Source organism: Scyliorhinus torazame, chromosome 23 (assembly GCF_047496885.1).
Source record: "Scyliorhinus torazame isolate Kashiwa2021f chromosome 23, sScyTor2.1, whole genome shotgun sequence".
NCBI classification, from domain to species: domain Eukaryota; kingdom Metazoa; phylum Chordata; class Chondrichthyes; order Carcharhiniformes; family Scyliorhinidae; genus Scyliorhinus; species Scyliorhinus torazame.
In genome coordinates, this window is record NC_092729.1 from 105,749 (window position 1) to 127,925 (window position 22,177).

A 22,177-nucleotide genomic window follows, 5' to 3' on the forward strand; every position below is an offset into this window, starting at 1 on the left:
AAAATTGCAGTTATTGTGCTCAGGATCGACCTTCCAATTAACATATAGCAAAGTCTTGATTGTCATAGTCAATGTTTCCACCTGCTCCGTATTGGAGCACGGACACTTACATTTATATTCTTTGTCTTGATCTCGCCACGTGGGGATCTGGAAAACGTTCAGAGTTTTGCAGACAAAGTCAACTATTTCATCATTTTTGTTCCATACATTTGAAGAGCTTTCCTAAGAACGTAAGATCATCATTATCTTAGACATTCGGACACGAGTAGGCCATTCAGCTGCTCGAGCCTGGACCTCCATTAGTTGCATACACCGCGTTAGGCGTTTGTGGCAGTTGGAAAGCTACTCTTGTAACATTTTTCACATCTAACTATATAAACGGCAGCCTTTTCTATTCGTCTGCTGGGACTGCACGTGTCATTGATGTAGAGATCTGTATAGAGGGCGTAGACGTCAATGCAGACAGTGCAGTAGCTGCTGTTTGTCAGCAGCATTTATCCTGCAACCTTCGTGTGTTCAATAGAATAGGCGACGGGAAATTCAGCAATCCATGCGATAATGGTTGACACGGGAGACAGAAACGCTGTACGTGTGGAGTTTTCACATTCTCACCGTGTCTGCGTGGGTTTCGCCCCCAAATAACAAACATGTGCAGGTGCGGTAGCTTGACCAGGCTAAATGGCTCCTTCATTAGAAAAAATAATTAAATACTCTAAAGGTATTTTTCAAAAATAGTGAGAAGGCGGCATGTGGCGCAGTGGTTAGCACTGGGACTGCATCGCTGAGAACCCAGGTTCGAATCCCGGCCCTGGGTCAATGCCCGTGTGGAACAAAGAACAAAGAAAATTACAGCACAGGAACAGGCCCCTCGGCCCTCCCAGCCTGCGCCGACCCAGATCCTTTATCTAAACCTGTCACCTATTTTCCAAGGATCTACTTCCCTCTGTTCCCCGCCCGTTCATCTTTCTGTCTAGATGCATCTTAAATGATGCTATTGTGCCCACCTCTACCTCCACCGCTGGCAAAGCGTTCCAGGCACCCACCACCCTCTGCGTAAAACACTTTCCACGCACATTTCCCTTACACTTTCCCCCTCTCACCTTGAAATCGTGACCCCTTGTAATTGAACCCCCACTCTTGGCAAAAGCGTGTTGCTATCCACCCTGTCCATACCTCTCATAATTTTGTAGAATTCAATCAGGTCCCCTCTCAACCTCCGTCTTTCCAACGAAAACAATCCTAATCTACTCAATCTTTTTCAAAGCTAGCACCCTCCATACCGGGCAATATCCTGGTGAACCTCCTCTGCAACCTCTCTAAAGCACCCACATCCTTTTGGTAATGTCGCGACCAGAACTAGACGCAGTATTCCAAATGTGGCCTAACCAAAGTCCTATACAACTGTAACATGATCTGCCGACTCTTGTACTCAATATCCCGTCCGACGAAGGCAAGCATGCTGTATGCGTTCTTGACCACTCTATCGACCTGCGTTGCCAACTTCAGGGTGCAATGGACCTGAACTCCCAGATATCTCTGTACATCAATTTTCTCCACGACTCTTCCATTGACCATATAGTCCGCTCTTGAATTTGATCTTCCAAAATGCATCACCTCGCATTTGCCTGGATTGAAATGCATCTGCCATTTCTCTGCCCAACTCTCCAATCTATTTATATTTTGCTGTACTCTCTGACAGTCCTCCTCGCTATCTGCAACTCTACCAATCTTAGTATCATTTGCAAGCTTGCTAATCAGACCACATATACCTTCGTCCGGATCACTTATGTATATCACAAACATCAGTGTCCGAGCACGGATCCCTGAGAAACACCACTAGTCACCTTTCTGCATTTTGAGACACTCCCTTCCACCACTACTCTCTATCTCGTGTTGCCCAGCCAGTTCTTTGTACATCTTGCTAGTACATCCTGAGCCCCATACGACTTCACTTTTTCCATCAACCTGCCATGGGTAACTTTATCAAACGCCTTACTGAAGTCCATGTATATGACATCTACATCCCTTCCCTCATTAATTAACGTTGTCATTTCCTCAAAGAATTCTATTAGGTTTGTAAGACACGACCTTCCCTGCACAAAACCATGCTGCCTATCACTGATCAGTCTGTTTTCTTCCAAATGTGAATAGATCCTATCCCTCAGTATCTTCTCCAACAGTTTGCCTACCACTGACGTAATGCTCACAGGTCTATAATTCCCGAGATTATCCCTGCTACCCTTCTTAAACAAAGGGACAACATTAGCAATTCACCTGTCCTCCGGGACCTCACCAGTGCTCAAGAATGCTGCAAAGATATATGTTAAGACCCCAACTATTTCTTCCCTCGCTTCCCTCAGTAACCTGGGATAGATCTCATCCGGACCGGGGGACTTGTCCACCTTAATGCCTTTTAGAATACCCAAAACTTCCCCCTTCCTTCTGCCGACTTGACCGAGAGTATTTAAACATCCATCCTCAGCCTCAACATCCGTCATGTCCCTCTCCTTGGTGAATACCGGTGCAAAGTACTCTTTAAGAATCTCACCCATTTCCTCTGAATCCACGCATAAATTCCCTCATTTGTCTTTGAGTGGGCCAATCCTTTTTCTAGTTACCCTGGTGCTCCTTATATACGTATAAAATGCTTTGAGATTTTCCATAACCCTGTTAGCCAATGATATTTCATGACCCCTTTTATCCTCTTTATTGCGCGTTTGAGATTTGTCCTACTTTCCCGATATACCTCCAAAGCTTCATCATATTTAAGTCGCCTAGATCTTATGTATGCTTCCTTTTTCATATTAGCTCGTCTCACAATTCCCCCCGTCATCCATTATTCCCTAATCTTGCCATTTCTATCCCTCATTTTCACAGGGACATGTCTGTCCTGCACTCTAATCAACCTTTCCTTAAAAGATTCCAACATTTCAAATGTGGATTTATCTTTAAAGAGCTGCACCCAATCCACATTCCCTATCTCCTGCCGAATTTTGTTATACTGGGCCTTTCCCCAATTTAGCACTCTTTCTTTAGGACACCCTCGTCTTTGTCCATGAGTATTCTAAGAGTTACGGAATTCTGATCGCTATTCCCAAATTAATCACCGACTGAATCCTTAACCACCTGGCCGGGATCATTCCCCAATACCAGGTCCAGTATGGCGCCTTCCAGAGTTGGACTATTTACATCCTGCTCTAAAAAACTGACCTGGATGCCCCGTTACAAATTCTGCTCCATCTACGCCTCCAACACTACATGAGTCCCATTCAATGTTGGGAAGTTAAAATCTCTCATCACGACCACCCTATTGCTCCTACATTTTTCTATAATCTGTCGACATATTTGTTCATCTACTTTACGCACGCTTTTGGGAGGCCTGTAGTAAAGTCCCAACAATGTCAGTGCACCCTTCCTATTGCTTAGTTCTACCCTTATTGCATCAGTTCTCGAATCTTTCTTCGTGCCCTCCTTAATCATAGGTGTGATATCATCTCTGACCAGTAATGCAACTCCTCCACCTATTTTACCTCCCTCTCTATCCCTCCTGAAGCATCTATACTCTGGGATATTTAGCTGCCAGTCTTGCCCTTCCCTCAACCAAGTCTCCGTAATACCAATAACATCATATTCCCAGATACTAATCCAAGCCCTAAATTCATCTGCCTTACCTGCTACACTTCTCGCATTGAAACAAATGCACCTCAGACCACCTGTCCCTTTGCGTTCATCATCTCGACCCTGTCTACTCTTCCCCTTAGTCACATTGAGTTTATTATCTAGTACCTTACTAGCTTTAGTTGCTGCCTCTTTACTGACTTCTAACTTCCTAATCTGGTTCCCATCCCCCAGCCACATTAGGTTAAAACCTCCCCAACAGTGTTTGCACATTGTCCACATATCTGCGTGGGTTTCACACCCACAAACCAAAGATGTACTGGTTAGGTTGACTGGCCACGCTAAGTTGCCCCTTAATTGGAAAAGAAAAAAATAATTAGCTACTCGAGAAAAAAAATTAAATTCAGTGAGCAGGATGGAGCTTGTATGTGAGTGATATGTTTATCAGCAGCAGAAGGAGGGCTTAGGGTGGAAAGGTCACTTCAAAGAATAATAACAGCAGATGCAGAGTAACATTATCTAAACAAACATGTCTTTGAAATGTCACACATACCCACACTGGATACATATTTGTGCTCATTAAATTAAAATCTGGATAAAAAAACCAATCCCTGTCAACCCAAGGGACAGAGGGAAAATTGGATATACAATTGGCTCAATGGTAGGAAGCAGAGGGAAACGGTGGAAGCATGCTTGTCGGACCTCAGACCTGTGGCACTGCATGTGTCTCTCTGTCTTCGCTCTCTCTCTTTATCTCTCTCTGCGTCTCTCTCTCTCTCCCTATCTCTCTTTCTCTCCCCCGCTCTCTGCGTCGCCCCCTCCCCCACTTCCTCTCGCTTTTTCTCACGCTACTTCTCTGTCTCTCTCTGTCTGATACCTTCTCTCTTTCTCTCTCTTTATCTCTGTCTCTCTCTCTCGTTGTCTTGCCCTCTCACTGCGTCTCTCCCTGACTGCCTGTCTCTCCCACTCTTTCTCTGCCTATCTCTCTCCCTATCTCTGTTTTTCTGTCACTCTCTCTCTCTGTGTCTCGTTCCCTTTCTCCTGCTCTCTCTGTCGCTATTTGTCTCTGTCTGTCTCTCTTCGTGTCTGTTTCAGTCTCCCGCTCTCTCTCTCTCTCTGTCTCTCCGCTCTCTATATCTCTCTCTTTCGCCCTAACCTCTCACTTTCTCTCTCTGCCTTGCTCTCAATCATTCTCTCTTTCTCCATGTCTCTGTCTCTCTCTCTCTGTCTCAGTCGCTCTCTGTATGTCTCTATTTCTATCTCTCTCTGTCTTTTTCTCTGAGTCTGTCCGTTTTTCTATCTCTTTCTCTCTCTCTCTGTATCTCTCTGCCTCTTTCTCTCGCCCTGTATTTCTCTGTCCCCCCCTTATTCTTTGTCTCTCTCTCTGTCTCTTCTTTAAAAATTTTTTTAGAGTACCCAATTTTTCTCCAATGAAGGGGCAATTTAGCGTGCCCAATCCACCTAGCCTGCACATCTTTGGGTTGTGGGGGCAAAACCCACGCAGACACGGGGAGAATGTGCAAACTCCACAGGGACAGTGACCCAGAGCCGGGATAAAACCTGGGACCTCGTGCTGCCCTTTCTCTCTCTCTGTCGCTCTCTATCTCTTTATCTCACCGACTCCCCCTCTGTCTCTCTCTTCTCTCCCCCTGATTTGCGCTGTCTCTCTGCCTCTCCCCCTCACTGACGTTCTCTTTCTGCCGGTGTTTCTTTCTCTCTCCTATCTCTCTGCGTCTCTCTCTCTAACTTTCTATTTCTCTCTCTCTCGTCCTTCTCACTCTACTCTCTCTCTTTTTGCCTCCGTCTGTCTCTGTCGCTCTGTTTGTCTCTCCCTGACACGCTGACTTTCTCTTTCTGTCAGTCTTTCTCTATCTCCTTCTCTCCGTGTCATTCTCGCTCATCCTCTACTTCTCTCTCTTTCGCTCTCTCTCTCTCTGTCTGTCTATCTGTCTGTCTCTTTCTCCTTCGGTCTCTGTCTCTCCACCTCTCTCTTCGTCTCTCACTCTCTGTCTGTCTCATCCTGTCTATCTCTCTTTTTCTGTCTCTCGCTCTCTATACCTTTCTCTCTCTGTCTCTCTCTCTATCTTCCTTTTTCTCTATCTGTCTGTCTCTCCCTCTCCCGCTCTCTCTATTTATATATATAGAGAGGGAGAGAGGGCATATCCATCTGTATCTTTCTCTCCGTCCCTCTCTCTCCCTCTATCTCTGTCCGAGGCCACGGGCCTCCTCTCCCTGCCGTTTGAGGAGGTTGTATCGGAGAAAAGGGGCGCTGTGGGGTTCTCGGCCGGTGGACTGACGGAGATCTCACACCACGCCGCCGATCTTCGCCTCACCGTCCTGACTATGTTTCGGGGACTCCCGCCTGCGCGGACCCCTGTCTACAGCTTGAATGTATAATCCAGCAGGGGATGTTTAAGAAACGTGAGGTGACCAGGTTGAAGATGGACACCGACTCAGAGATGAGAAGCGGGAGGGCGAAGAGTCGGAACGGGGTGGGGGACCGTCCCACCTCGCGCGGACGTTGTTGTGGAATACGCCTGGCCGGAGGAAGCCGGAGGTTGACGGTGAGGAGCCGGAGTCGGCGCAGAGCCTCCCCTTCGCCGCCAAGTCCAGCCTGTGTGTCCATTACGGCCCCCGACCGACCCGTGGTGGGTCGGAAACTGGGCCGAAATTCCCTTAAGGCTGTGCGGAAAGATACCGTACTCCAGGTGTGATCCCACAACGAGACGACGAAGTGGTCGATTAAAACAAAACTTTATTAACACAGCATGAAAATAACTTTAACATCACATAAGACAATATCTTATAATTACCCCTAAATCAATGCAGTGACACAATACCCCATTAAGTGTTATATTTACTCCCAGACAAACACCAAGAAAGAAAAACAGTCTGAGTCTTGGAGAAAATATGTGGAGTCAATTCTACCCTTTGAGCCTGCTCCGATCTTAATTCTGATCTTGGCTGATTATCGAACTCAGTCACCTGAAGGGCAGCCGGGTGGCGCAGTGGTTAGCCCTGCTGCCTCAGGGCGCCGAGGTTCCAAGTTCAATCCCGGCTCTGGGTCACTGTCTGTGTGGCGTTTGCACATTCAGTGCCTTGTTTGCGTGGGTTTCGCCCCCAAAACCCAAAAATGTGGAGAGTAGGTGGATTCGCCACATTAAAGTACCCCTTAATTGGAAAAAAAATGAATTCGGCATTCTACGTTTTTAATAAAACTCAGTCACCTGCTCCCCTCCCCCTCACATTCCATTGCACCAAGTGTGAAATCGAACCGCTTCTCGAAAACATACACTGTTTTGGTCTCAATTGCTTTCTGTGGGAGCGAACTCCACAGACCAACCAATATTTAAATGATGAAATTGCTCCTCATCTCTGCCCTAAACGGTCTACCCCGTATCCTCAAACCTCGGCCCCCCTGGTATGGAAACTCCCACCATCGGGATCGTCCATTCTGCATCTACCCTGTCGGGTCTTGTTGTAAATTCGTAGGTTTCTATAAGATCCTCAAACATTCTCCTGAACTCCTGAGAACACAATGCTATTTGACTCCATCTCTCCTCCAACGTCAGTCCCGTTATCCAATGAATTGGTCTGGTAAACCTCTCACTCCAGAGCAAGAACAAAGTTCCTCACATAAGGATGCCAAAATTCTTCCAGTCGTGGCCTCACCAAGTTAAAGGAGGCGTGGGATGGATGAATGACCTCCACCTGTTGATGTGTAACAGGCTGGAGGAGAGGGGCCGAATGACCGTGTCCTGTTCCTAGGAAACAGACTCTTGAATGGAATGGAGAGAGTGAGGTGGGAAGGTGTGCTCAAAGAAACTTCCTATTGCCTCCCCGGGCGGGTGAAGAGGTTGGCTCCCTTGCGGAGAACCCCCAAGTAAGCGTCCTTGAACTGTCGGTTCATTATGGCGTAGAGGATGGGGTTGATGCAGCTGTTCAGCCAGGTGAAATTGCCAGCCACCATGTGGACGAGAACGGGGGCCCGCTTCTTCCCGTCCACCACATGCAGAAAGCAGAAGGGGAAGTAGCAGGTCACGTAGACGAGGAACATTGCGAAGCACATGCGGGTCACCTTCCGGAACTCGGCGCTGCTGCTCCTCTTGGCTTGGCAGCCGGATGATTCGCTCTCCCCACCCTGGAAGACCACTTCGGTGCCAGGGGCTGCGGTCTCAACGCTCGTGGCATCAGTCGACCTTGTGGGCGCCTCCCCGGACAGGGAGTTGGCGCTGGGGCCGTCGGCGATCCCACTGTCCGCCGTGGAGACCCCAGCCGCCATTGGCTTCCTCCCGCGACCATCGCCCTCCAGCCGGTACCCGTCCAGTGCCTGGGCCGCCGCCTTCACCTTGCGATGGATGAGGAAGTAGAAGATCCCGATGCAGCTGAGCCCAAGGCCGAACATGAAGAACATGAGGATGGTGGTGTAAGGCCTCCCCCGCTCCCGGTGGAAGCTGCACGTGCAGACTGGCGGCAGGAAGACATAGATATTCCAGAGAGGCCCGAAAAGCGCCAGGCCCAACAACCAGGGCAGGGCCACGAAGAAGGGCATCATATGGCGGGAGAAGACCCGGTCAAACCTCCGGGTGTCCGAGATGAGGACGTAGCGGCTCATGGCGATAAGGATCAGGCTGAAGATGGAGACGGAGTTAGCCAGAAAGAGGACCAGGCCGAAGACACGGCACATGCCCTCGCCTTGCCGCCAGGCGAAGTGGATGAAGGTGTCGGTCGTCACCGGTTGGAGGAAGGCGCAGTAGATGAGGTCGGCCACCGTCAGGTTGAGGATTAGCACGTTGAGGCGGGTGCGGATCTTCTTGTCCGTGGCGAAGGCCAGCACGGTCATGACGTTGCCCACGGTCCCCACGGCCGTCACCAGGATCCCCAGCAGGGCGCCAAAGTAGCGGTAGTTGACGACAGCCGGGTGGCAGGTCACGTTGCTGAAGGAGGAGTTGGGATCCATCGAGCTCCCCTTGTGAGAAAGGCCGCAACCGAAGACCACAATTGAAATTCACAATCGAAAACGACACTTGAAGACCACAATCACGACCACAATCGACCCGAAGAGGAAAGGAACGTCTTGAGATTGGCGACGGGCAGCGATGGTGTCTCGACCCGATGAGTGCAGTGGTTGTGACGACTGCCCTGCCTCTGCCCGGCACTTGCTCGGAGCCCCTTTATAGAGCAGTGCGGCTGCGGAGAGTTTGCACAAACTGTTCCTCTGACGCCCGGTTTGTTCCAGACCTGCTTCCTTTTTCTGAAGCTTCCTCTCCAAATCACCCAGAGAGAGATAGAGGGGGAGACAGAGATAGAGAGAGAGACGGAATTTCCATGACCCAGAATTTGGCAATACTTGGAACGATTCCGCGAAACCTTCAGGGGTTTGCAGTCAGATCCAAAACGCCGACGTCATACGGGTGAGCAACAAACAGTACAGGGACCAAACCGACGTAGTCGAAACCACAGCTCAGTTGGGAAAGGGTCGACGTCGGGAAGGTGCTTACTCTGAAGTGCCAGATAGACCAGAACAAGTGCGGATCAGTATCAGATGGTCACTAGAAAATCAACTCGGGTTGGGGAGGGTAGGGGCTGATGGAATTCAGGAAATACCGCTTCACTCCATAGAGTATATTATGGACGATGACGGCCACTGTGCATATCAAGTAAAATAACAGTCTCTGCTGATATTATAGTGAATAATACACTCAGTGAATATATAGAGAATAACGGACTCTGTGTATATAAGAGAGAATAACAGTCGCTGTGCATATTATAAAGAAAAACAGTCGCTGAGCATATTATGGAGAATAACAGTCCCTGTGAATATTATAGAGAATAACAGTCTCTGTGTATATTATAGAGAATACCAGTGTCTGTGGAGATTATAGAGAATAGCAGCCTCTCTGAATATTACAGACTAGAACAGTCTCTGTATATATTATAGAGAATAACTGCCCTTGTGTATATTATTGTGAATAACATCCCCTGTGTATATTATAGAGATTAACAGCCTCTGTGAATGTAATAGAGAATAACAGTCCCAGTGTATATAATAGAGAATAACATTATCTGTGTATATTGTAGAGAATAACAGTCCCTGTGCATATAATAGAGAACAATATTGTCTGTGTATATTATAGAGAACAACAGTCTCTGTGTATATTATAGAGAATAACTGCCGCTGTGTATATTATAGAGAATAACAGCCCCTGTATATATTGTAGAGAATAACAATCTCTGTGTATATTATAGAGAATAACATTCTATGTGTATATTATTGTGACTAACAGCCCCTGTGTATATTATAGAGAATAACAGTCCCTTTGAATGTAATAGAGAATAACAGTCTCTGTGAATATTATAGAGAAGAACAGTCACTGTGTTTATTATAGGTAACAACAGTCTCTGTGTATATTACAAAGAATAACAGCCCCTGTATAGATTAAAGAGAATAACAGTCCCTCTGTATATTATAGATAATTACAGTCTCTGTGTATATTATAGAGAACAACGGTCTTTGTGTATATTATAGAGATTAACATTTTCTGTGTATATTATAGAGAATAACAGCCCCTGTATATATTGTAGAGAATAACAATCTCTGTGTATATTATAGAGAATAACATTCTCTGTGTATATTATAGAGAACAACAGTTTGTGTATATTACAACGAATAACAGCCGTAGTATATATCAAACAGAATAACAGTCCCTCTGTATATTATAGATACTAACAGTCTCAGGGTATATTATAGAGAACAACAGAGTCTGTGTATATTATAGAGAATAGCAGTCTCTGTGTATATTACAAAGAATAAGAGCCCCTGTATATATTAAAGAGAATAACAGTCCATCTGGATATTATAGATAATAACAGTCTCTGTGTATATTATGGAGAACAACGGTCTCTGTGAATATTATAGAGAATAACATCCCCAGTTTTTATTAAAAAGAATAACAGCCCCTGTGTATATTGCAGAGAATAACAGCCCCTGTGTATATGAGAGAATAAATGCCCCTGTGTAATTATAGAGAATAACAGCCCCTGTGTAATTATAGAATGAAAGCCCCTGTGTATATTATAGAGAATAACAGCCCTTGCGTATATTATAGAGAATACCAGTCGCTGTCTATATTATAGAGAATAGCAGCCATCTGAATATTATAGAGGAGAACAGTCTCTGTGTATATTATAGAGAATAACAGTATCTGTGTATATTATAGAGAATAACAGCCCCTGTGTTTCTAATAGAGAATAACAGTACTTGTGCATATTATAGAGAATAACAGTCTCTGTGTATATTATAGAGAAAACAGTCTCTGTGTGTATGACAAAGAATAACAGCCCCTCTTGATTTTTAAGAGAATAACAGTCCCTCTGTATATTATAGATAATAACAGTCTCTGTGTGTATTATAGAGAATAACGTTCTCTGTGTATATTATAGAGATCAACAGTCCCTGTGTATATTACAAAGAATAACAGCCGTAGTATATATTAAGCAGAATAACAGTCCCTCTGTATATTATAGACAATAACAGTCTCTGTGTATTTTTTAGAGAACAACAGTCTCTGTGTATATTATCGATAATAACAGTCTCTGTGTATATTATAGATACTAACAGTCTCTGTGTATATTACAAAGAATATCAGCCCCTGTATATTTTAAAGAGAATAACAGTCCCTCTGTATATTATTGATAATAACAGTCTCTGTGTATATTATAGAGAATAACATTCTCTGTGTATATTATAGATACTAACAGTCTCTGTGTATGTTACAGAGAATAACTGCCCCTGTGTATATTCAAGAGAATAGCAGCCCATGTATATATTGAAGAGAATAACAATCTCTGTATATTATAGAGAATAATATGCTCTGTGCATTTTATAGAGAACAACAGTCTCTGCGAATATTATAAAGCATAACAGCCGTAGTATATATTAAAGAGAATAACAGTCCCTCTGTATATTATAGATAATGACAATCTCTGTGTATATTATGTAGAACAACGGACTCTGTGTATATTATAGAGAATAAGAGCCCCTGTTTTTATTAAAAATAATAACAACCCCAGTGTATATTGTAGAGAATAACAGCCCCTGTGTAATTATAGAGAATAACAGCCCCTGTGTCTATGATAGAGAATAACAGATCCTGTGTTATTATAGATAATAACAGCCCCTGTGTAATTATAGAATGAAAGCCCCGGTGTATATTATAGAGAACAACAGTCTCTGTGTATATTACAATGAATAACAGCCGCAGTATAGATTAAAGTGACTAACAGTCCCTCTGTAGCTTCTGGATACTAACAGTCTATATGGATATTCTAGAGGACAACAGACTCTGTGTTTATTACAGAGAACAACAGCCCCTGTTTTTATTAAAGAGAATAACAGCCCCTGTGTATATTCTAAAGAATAACAGTCCCTGTGTATATTTTAGAGAATAACAATATGTGTGTATATTAAAGGGAGTTACAGTCCCTGTGTATATTATAGAGGATAACAGTCCCTGTGTATATTAAAGAGAATAACAGTCCGTATGTATATTATAGAGAATAGCAGCCCCTGTGTGTATTGTGGCGAATAAGAGCCTCTCTGTATATTATAGACATTAACAGCCCCTGTATATATTATAGAGAATAACAGTGCCTGTGTATATTATGGAGAACATCAGCTCCTGTAGACATTACCGCGAATAACAGCCTTGTGTACATTACAGAGATTACCAGTCGCTGTGTATATTATAGAGAATAACAGCCTCTGTGTATATTTTCGAGAATAACAGCCCAGGTGTACATTATGGGGAATAACAGTCTCTGTGTATATTATAGAGAACAACAGTCTCTGTGTATATTACGAAGAATAACAGCCCCTGTATATATTATAGAGAATAACAATCAGTGTGTATATTAAAGGGAATAACAGTCCCTGTGTATATTATAGAGAATAACGGCCCCTGTGTAATTATAGAGAATAACAGCACCTGTGTAATTATAGAATGAAAGCCCCTGAGTATATTATAGAGAATAACAGTCCCTGCGTATATTATAGAGAATACCAGTCTCTGTCTATATTATAGAGAATAGCAGGCTCCTGAATATTATAGAGTGGAACAGGATCTGTGTATATTATAGAGAATAACAGTATCTGTGTATATTATAGAGAATAACAGCCCCTGTGTTTATAAAGAGAATAACAGTATTTGTGCATATTATAGAGAATAACAGTCCCTGTGTTTATTATAGAGAATAACATTCTCTGTGTACAGGATAGAGAACAACAGTCTCTGTGTATATTATAGATACTAACAGTCTATGTGGATATTGTAGAGAATAACAGTCTCTGAGTATATTATAAATAATAACAACCCCTGTATATATTGAAGAGAATAACAGTCCCTCTGGATATTATAGATAATAATAGTCTCAGTGTATATTATGGAGAACAACGGACTCTGTGTATATTATAGAGAATAACAGCCCCTGTTTTTATTAAAGAGAATAACAGCCCCAGTGTATATTGTAGAGAATAACAGCTCCTGTGTATATGATAGAGAATAACAGCCCTGTGTAATTATAGAGAATAACAGCCCCTGTGTAATTATAGAATGCCAGCCCCTGTGTGTATTATGGCGAATCACAGTCTCTGTGTATATTACAGAGAATAACAGCCCCTGTGTATATTATAGAGAATACCAGTGTCTGTGGAGATTATAGAGAATATCAGCCGCTCTGATTATTACAGACTGGAACAGTCTCTGTGTATATTATAGAGAATAACAGTATCTGTGTATATTATAGAGAACAACAGACTCTGTGTATATTATAGAGAACAACAGTCTCTGTGTATGTTACAAAGAATAACAGCCGCTGTATATATAAAAGAGAACAACATTCCCTCTGTATAATATAGGTAATAACAGTCTCTGTGTATATTACAGCGAACAACAGACGCTGAGTATATTATAGAGAACAACAGTCTCTGTGTATATTACAAAGACTAACTGTCCCTGTATATATTAAAGAGAATAGCAGCCCCTCTGAATATTATAGATAATAACAGTCTCTGTGTAAGTTATAGAGAATAACAGTATATGTGTATAATATAGAGAATAACAGTCCCTGTGTATATTATTGAGAACAAACTACTCTGTGTATATAATAGAGAACAGTCTCTGTGTATATTACAAAGAATAACAGCCCCTGTATATATTAAAGAGACTAACAGTCCCTCTGGATATTGTAGATAATAACAGTCCCTTTGTATATTATAGAGAATAACTGCCCCTGCGTTATTATAGAGAATTACAGTCCCTGTGTATATTATGGAGAATCCCAGCCTCTGTGTATATTATAGTGAATAAAAGCCCCTGCATATATTATAGAGAATACCAGTCTCTGTCTATATTATAGAGAATAGCAGCCACTTGAATATTATAGAGGAGAACAGTCTCTGTGTATATTATAGAGAATAACAGTATCTGTGTATATTATAGAGAATAACAGCACCTGTATTTCTAATAGAAAATAACAGTCTTTGTGCATATTATAGAGAATAACAGTCCCTGTGTATATTATACAGAATAACATTCTCTGTGTATATTATAGAGAACAACAGTCTCTGTGTGTATAACAAAGAATAACAGCCCCTCTTTATTTTTAAGAGAATAACAGTCCCTCTGTATATTAGAGATAATAATAGTCTCTGTGTATATTATAGAGAATAACGTTCTCTGTGTGTATTATAGAGAACAACAGTCTCTGTGTATATTACAAAGAATAACAGCCGTAGTATATATTAATAGAATAACAGTCCCTCTGTATGTTATAGATACTAACTGTCTCTGTGTATATTATAGAGAACAACAGTCTATGTGTATATAACAAAGAATAACAGCCCCTCTATACATTAAAGAGAATAACAGTTCCTCTGTATATTCTTGATAATAACAGTATCTGCGTATATTATAGAGAATAACAGTCTCTGTGTATATAATAGAGAATAACTGCCCCGTGTATATTCTAGAGAATAGCAGCCCCTGTATATATTGTAGAGAATAACAATCTATGTGTACATTATAGAGAATAACATTCTCTGTGTATATTATAGAGAATAGCAGCCACCTGAATATTATAGAGGAGAACAGTCTCTGTCTTTTAGAGAATAACAGTATCTGTGTATATTATAGAGAATAACAGCCCCTGTGTATATAATAGAGAATAGAATTCTCTGTACATATTATAGAGAATAACAGTCCCTGTGTATATTATAGAGAATAACAGCCCCTGTGTATATTATTGAGAATAACAGTCCCTGTGTATACTATAGAGAATAACAGTTCCTGTGTATATTAAAGAGAGTAACAGTCCCTGTGTATATTAAATAGCAGAACAGTTCCTGTGTATATTGTAGGGAATAACAGTCCCTGTGCATATTATAGAGGATAACAGCTCTGTGTATGTTAAAGACTATAAGAACATTGTGTATATTATTTGGAATATCAGCCCATGTATTTATTATAGAGAATCACACTCCCTGTGTATATTATACAGAACACCATCCCCTGTGGACATTACAGGGAATAACAACCTTGTGTACATTACAGAGAATTACAGTCCCTGTGTATATTAAAGAGAATAACATTCCCTGTTTATATTAAATAGAATAACAGTTCCTGTGTATATTGTAGGGAATAACAGTCCCTGTGCATATTATACAGGATAACAGCTCTGTGTATGTTATAGACTATAAGAACATTGTGTACATTATAGGGAATATCAGCCCCTGTATATATTATAGAGAATAACATTCCATGTGTATATTATACAGAACATCATCCCCTGTGGACATTACAGGGAATAACAGCCTTGTGTACATTACAGAGAATAACAGTCACTGTGTATATTATAGAGAATAACAGCCCATGTGTATATTATAGGGAATAACAGTATCTGTGTATGTTATAGAGAATTACACCCCTGTGTATATTATAGACATCAATTGCCCCTGTGTATGTTATAGCGACTAACAGCCCCTGTGTAAATTTTAGAGAATAACAGTCTTTGTGGAGATTATAGGAAATAACAGCTCCTGTGTATATTAGAGGGAAAGAAACCCCTGTATGTATTTTAGTGCATAATGGTCCCCATATTTATTATAGAGAATAACAATCCCAGGGTGTATTATCGAGAAGACGTCCCTGTGTTTATTATAGATAATAACAGTGCCTTTGTATATTATAGGGAAAACAGTCCCGGTGTAACTTATAGATAATAACAGTGGACGTCCTGTTGTGGCTTTGCGGAGCTAAGTCGCACGATCGGCAGCTACCGCTGGAAACGGAATTTTGGGCTCTTTGTCGGGCCCCCAACGATACTTTTTCGACGATTCCCAGTGTGGGAAGGGTCTGCAATATTCCCCGGGCACTGTATGGATTGGACCAGGAGTGGAGTGGTGAAAAAAGTAGAAGTGGAGCAGAGAAAGGTGCGAGGGAGGAAGACCAAGATGGCGGCGGATGGAGAGCAGGCAACGTGGGCGCAGTGATCACAGGAACAGCAGGAGTTTCTCCAGCGCTGCTTCATGGAGTTGAAGGCAGAGCTGCTGGAGCAGATAATGGCGTCAATTGACAAGCCAGGCTGAGACCCAGACGACCCAAGGTGTGGCGATGCGGGAGGTCCGGCAAAAGGCCTCGGAGAATGAGCCTGGCGGTGAAAATGGAGGCGCACGAGGCGCTCCATAAGAAATGGCAGTCGATGTTCGAGGACATGGAGAATCGGTCGAGAAGAAAGAAACTGGGGATTCTAGGTCAACCGGAGGGGCTGGAAGGATCGGATGTCGGAACCGACGTTGTCACCATGTTGAACACGCTGATGGACGCGGGGGCCTTCCAGGGGCCCGTGGAGTTGGAAGGGGCCCATTGAGTGCTAGCGAGGAGGGCCAAGCCCAGCAAGCCGCCGCGGGCGGTGTTGGTGCGTTTCACCGTTTCGTGGACAGAGAATGTGTCTTAAGATAGGCCAAGAAAGAGCTGAGCAGCAGGTGGGAGAATGCAGGATTTATCAGGACTGGAGCGCGGAGATGGCTAGGAAGACGGCCAGGTACAAACGGGCTAAGGCGGTGCTGCATCGAAGAGGGGTGAATTGGGTCTGGGCCTAGAAAGGGAGCTGCACCAGAGGAGGCAGGATCGGATGGGTGGAAAGCACGGATTTTTCCCGCGCTAAGGGTGGAAAGGGGCGGGGCCGGTGCTGGAAAGAGCGGGCTTTTTCCCACGCTGAGAGTGTAAGGGGGTGGGGTCGGGGGGAGGGGAGAGGGGAGACTCCCACACTGGGGCGGTCGATGGAACGGCGGCAGGGGCCGGGATCAGCAGGCGTCGGCTGACTCACGGGATTGCAATGGGGAACAATGCTGCTAGGGGGAGACCTAGCTGGTTGGGGGGGGGGGGAGGGGGAGGGGAAGTGGGCGGGAGACTGGGTTGCTGCTGGAGTGGCCAAGGGCGAGCTGGTGTCTGTAGAGGAGGTGGGGCGGTGGTCTGCCGCTGGGGGGAACAGGAAGTGCGGGGACGCAGGCACGGCTGGCCTAGAAAGGGTTTTGGCTAATCGGCGGGGGGGGGGGGGGGCAGGAAGCCCCCTGATCCGGCTGATAACCTGGAATGTAAGAGGCCTGAACGGGCCAGTCAAACGGGCCCGTGTGTTCGCGCACCTGAAGTGGCTGAAGGCAGATGTGGTCATGCTCCAGGAAATGCATCTGCAGGTGGCAGATCAGGTAAGGCCAGGAAAGGGGTGGTTTGGGCAGGTGTTCCATTCAGGGTTGAATGCAAAAAATCGGGGGGCTGGCGATTTTGGTGGGGAAGCGGGTGTCGTTTGAGGCATTGAGCATTGTGGCAGATAATGGATGCAGGTATGTGATAGTGAGTGGGAAGCTGCAGGGGGTGCGGATGGACTTGTTTCATGAAAACGCCCCGAAATGGGATGATGCGGGGTCCATGTGGTGCATGTTGGGCCGGATCCCCGACTTGGAGACAGGGGGTTTGATAATGGGGGGGGTCTTCAACACAGTGCTGGACCGGCATTGGATCGCTCTAGGTCTAGGACGGGCAGGAGGCCGGAGGCGGCCAAGGTGCTGAGGGGGTTTATGGACCAAATGGCAGGCGTGGATCCATGGAGATATGCGAGGCCGTGGGCCAGGGAATTCTCATTCTTCTCCCAAGTTCATAAGGCCTACTCTCGGATTGACGTTTTTGTATTGAGCAGGGCGGTGATTCCGAGGTGGAGGACATGGAGTATTCGGCGATAGCCATCTCTGACCATGCCCCGCATTGGGTAGACCACGAGCTGGGGGAGGAGAGGGGCCAGCAACCGCTGCGGCGGTTGGAGGTAGGGTTGTTGGCGGACGAGGAGGTGAGCGGGTGGGTGCAGGGGTGTATAGAAAGGTACCTGGAGGCCAATGATAATGGGGTGGTGCAGATAGGGGTGGTCTGGGAGGCGCTGAAGGCAATGATCAGGGTTGCGTTGATCTCCATTAGGGCCCACTGAGGGGAAGGAGAGGAGTGAGAGGGAGAGGCTAGTGGGAGAGATGGTAAAGGTGGATAGGAGTTATTCAGAGGCCCCCGAGAGGGACTACTCAAGGAGCGACAAAGCCTCCAGGGCGAGTTCGACCTGTTGACCACCAGGAGGCAGAGGTGCAGTGGAGGAAGGCGCAAGGGGCGGTGTACGAGTACGGAGGGAAGGCTAGCCGGATGCTGGCACACCAGCTTCGGAAGCGGGAGGCAGCGACAGAGATCGGGGGAATTTGGGATGGAGGGGGAGCACGGTGCGAAGTGCGGTGGATATTAATGGGTTCTTCACGGACTTTTACGGGGTACTGTATCGGTCTGAGGCCCCATCGGAGGGGGGGGGGTTGGGTCGCTTCTGGACTGGCTGAGGTTTCCGAGGGTAGAGGAGGGGCTGGGGGCGCCGGTGGGGTTGGAGGAACTTGTCAAGGGATTGGGTAGTATGCAGGCGGGGAAGGCGCCGGGGCCATTCTATAGGAATGTACGTGGACCAGTTGGGCCCGCTGCTGATAAGGACTTTCAACGAGGCAAGGGAGAGGGGCGGGGGTCCTGACACCGACGATGTCTAGGACACTGATTGCTCTAATTCTGAAGCGGGACAAAGACCCTGTACAGTGCGGATCGAATAGGGTCATTTCACTCCTTGATGTGGATGCGAAACTGCGAGCAAAGGTATTGGCCATGAGGATTGAGGACAGTGTTCTGGGGGTCATACACGAGGATGAGACGGGTTTGTGAAAGGGAGGCAGTTGAATACCAACGTACGTCGGCTTCTGAATGTAATTATGATGCCGCCGGTGGAGGAGGAGGCGGAGATAGTGGCGGCTATGGACGCGGAGAAGGCCTTTGATAGGGTGGAGTGGGGGTTCCTGTGGGAGGTGTTGAGGAGGTTTGGGTTTGGGAAGGTGTTCGCCAGCTGGGTGAGGTTGCTGTACGAGACCCCAGTGGCGAATGTGGCCACGAACAGGAGGATGTCGGAATATTTCCGGCTATGCCGACGGACGATGTCCTCTATCCCGCTGCTCTTTGCGCTGCCGATTGAGTCCCTGGTCATGGCTTTGAGGGAGTCTAGGAACTGTAGGGGGTTGGTGCGGGGTGGGGGGGGGGGTGGGGGGACACCGGGTATCATTGTATGCGGACGATTTGCTATTGTATGTGGCGGACCCGGTGGGGGGAATGCCGGAGGTGATGCGGATGCTTAGGGAGACTGGGGATTTCTCCGGGTATAAGCTCAACATGGGGAAGAGCGAGATGTTGGTGTCTGCTAGGGGATGCACTGTTATTTACTGTTTATTTGTTTATTTATGGACTTTTGTTCTTGTTGTTTTATTATTTGTGTATAGAGGGTTCTTTTTTTGTGTTCAATTAATCTATGCAAATTTTTGATTAAAAATGATCTTTTTAAAAAATAGATATAACAGTCCCGGTGCATATTATAGATAATAACAGTCCCTTTGTACGTTATAGAGAACAAGAGTCCCTCTGTATATTTCAGAGAATATGCTTTTATGTTGGTAAGATTATTGCCAAAGTGTTTAAAACTTTTTGTCTTGTCTTTCGGTTCACCGAGGTGCCATATTTGGTTGAAAAATTCAACGTCGGTCAGTGACCGAAGCTGCAACAGCTTCCCGCTTGGATGTGCCTACCCTGCCCGCAATGCCGACAGGGCCGCCGAGTTCAAACAAACTGTTCCCCAGCCGTGGTCACGAGAGCCTCTGGGCCCCCGAGCCTCCGTCACGAGACCGCTGAATCATCCGCTCCAGCTCGTCAGGTTTCCTGCAGGAGCTGCTGCGCCTGCCGCAGTTGTGAAATAAATGTCAGCATGTTTCCTGCTCAGGAGAAACCGCTGCTGGTAACCCAAGGCCGCCTTTGCTCATCTCAATCTGCACAACATTACGCCATTGGTAACAGGAAACTCCAGTTTCACCCCATCATTCTAAGTACGTAGAACAAAGAACAAAGGCAAGTACAGCACAGGAACAGGCACTTCGGCCCGCCAAGACTGTGCTCCCCATAAGGCCCGTGTAACCGAAAAGCTTCTACACTTCCGGGTTCGCTTTCCCTCTATTCTCATCCTGTTCGTGTACTTGTCACTTCAAAACGTCACTATCGTAGCTTCTTCCACAACCTCCTGCGGCAGCCAGTTCGCGGCTCCCACTACCCTCTGTTTAAAAACCCTCCCTCGCACATCACCACTAATAGTCGCCACTCGAAATTAAACCTACTAATTGAATCTTCCACCCTGGGAAAAGTCTTCTGACTACCCAGTCTGTCTGTTAAATCTCCCTCCCCTGTCTCTGCCCTCTCCTCTCTCCATTCTCTCCCTCTCCCCTCGCGCTTCGTTTTCTCTCCCATCCCGCTCCGCTCTATCTCGTCTCTCTCTCTCTCCTCTCTCTCCGTTTTCTCCCCTTGCATGTCTCCCCACTCTCCCCTCTCTGTACCCGCTCTCTCCCTTTATTATCTCCGTCCCCATTCTAACTTCTCCCCGTCACTTCCATGTCTCCCCCTCTCACTCTGCTCTCGTCTCTCACCTCGCTCCTCTTCTCTCCGCTCTTCCATCTCTCTTCTCTCTCCCCCTACCACCTCTCACTTTTTACTCCTCTCTCCCCTCTCTCCACTCGCTCTCCCCTCTCTCTCCTTTTCATGCTCTCCCACAGCACTCTCCATTTTCTCCTTCCTCCATTCTCACGTTCCTCTCTCTCCTCTCTCCCTCACACCTCTCTCTCCTTCCTCGTGTCCCCCCTCTCTCTCTATCAATCAATCAATCTATATATTTTCTATCTATCTGCCTATCTATCCCTATCTATCTCACTCTCTGTCTCTCTCTGGCTCTCTCTCGGTGTCACTTTCTCTCGCTGTTTCTCTCTATATCTATTTATCTACCTATCTATCTATGTCTATCTCTCTCGCTGTCTTTCTCTCTCTCTGTCTTTATCTCACTGCCTCTCTCTCTGCTTCACTCTCTCCTCTCTGTCTGTCTGTCTCTCTCACTGTTTCACGTTCTCGCTGTTTCACTCTCTCTCTGCCTGCTTGCCTCTCTCTATATATTTCTATCAACTCAGTCTGAAAATATTTACCCTTTATTCTCAAACTATGACACCTAATTCTCGATTCCCCTCTATCGGGAACATCCTGAATCTACCCTGTCTAATCCTCTTAGAGTTTGTAAGTTTTTACGAGCTCGAGTGGATCAGAACACAGCAGGTGCGAGGGCCGTGCAGCGGGTGTACGGTGGAAAGTTGTTCTCTGGCACAGAGGGATTGTGGAAGCTCCCACCGCCGGACAAGTTTGCGGGAGCTCCGTGGTTTGCACCGTGCCGCCCCACAGCTCCATGGATTTCGGTGCTATTCTGCTCTGGGGTGACCGAGAGCCTTGGTGGAGTTTGTAAGTTCACCCCTGAGTATGCGAGCGTTTCCTCCCACAATCCAAAGACGTGCAGGGTCGCTGGGGTGACGAGGATAGAGCGGGGAGGGGGAAGGTTTTTCCGTAGACAACTCTTTCGATGTAGACTCGATGGGCCGAATGACTTCCTTCTGCGCTTTAGGAATTCTGTGGATTCCATGGAGCTAAGATTGGAGAGACAGATTGCAGCCAATTGTGTCCTCCCATTACTCCAGCTGGCGTCAAACCCAAGGCTCGTTCTAACCGTAGCAAGGCCTCCCAACTCTCAAACCCAAACCCCTGAGCGATAAAAGCCTATCTGCTGCTAGCCACCGTGCTGGGCGAAGTCCCCAAACCTCCAAGAATTCCAGCAACTTCCAGGAAAGTATTCAGGCTCCTCACACTCCATGTGTGGACACACAAGGCAAGGACCATACATGATGAACGGCAGGACCCGGGGAAGCATCGAGGAGCATCGGGACTGTTATGTGCATGTACACCGGTTCCATAAGTTAGCAGAACAGGAGGATACCATGTTAGGAAGATATAACGCACTTGCGTTTATTAATCGAGGCGGAGAGTTTAAGAGCAGGGAGATTATGCTGGAAATGTATAAAACATTGGTTAGA

General features: G+C 45.8%; 1 protein-coding gene across 1 annotated transcript; it reads right to left on the reverse strand.

The window, feature by feature from the left end:
• Window positions 1-6,356: 6,356 nt before the first annotated feature.
• LOC140399558 (G-protein coupled receptor 84-like) lies at window positions 6,357-9,565 on the reverse strand. The gene has a single exon (XM_072489101.1). The coding sequence runs from the start codon at window positions 8,576-8,578 to the stop codon at window positions 7,448-7,450; it is 1,131 nt and encodes a 376-aa protein (XP_072345202.1). The 5' UTR covers window positions 8,579-9,565; the 3' UTR covers window positions 6,357-7,447.
• Between the last annotated feature and the right edge of the window lie 12,612 nt (window positions 9,566-22,177).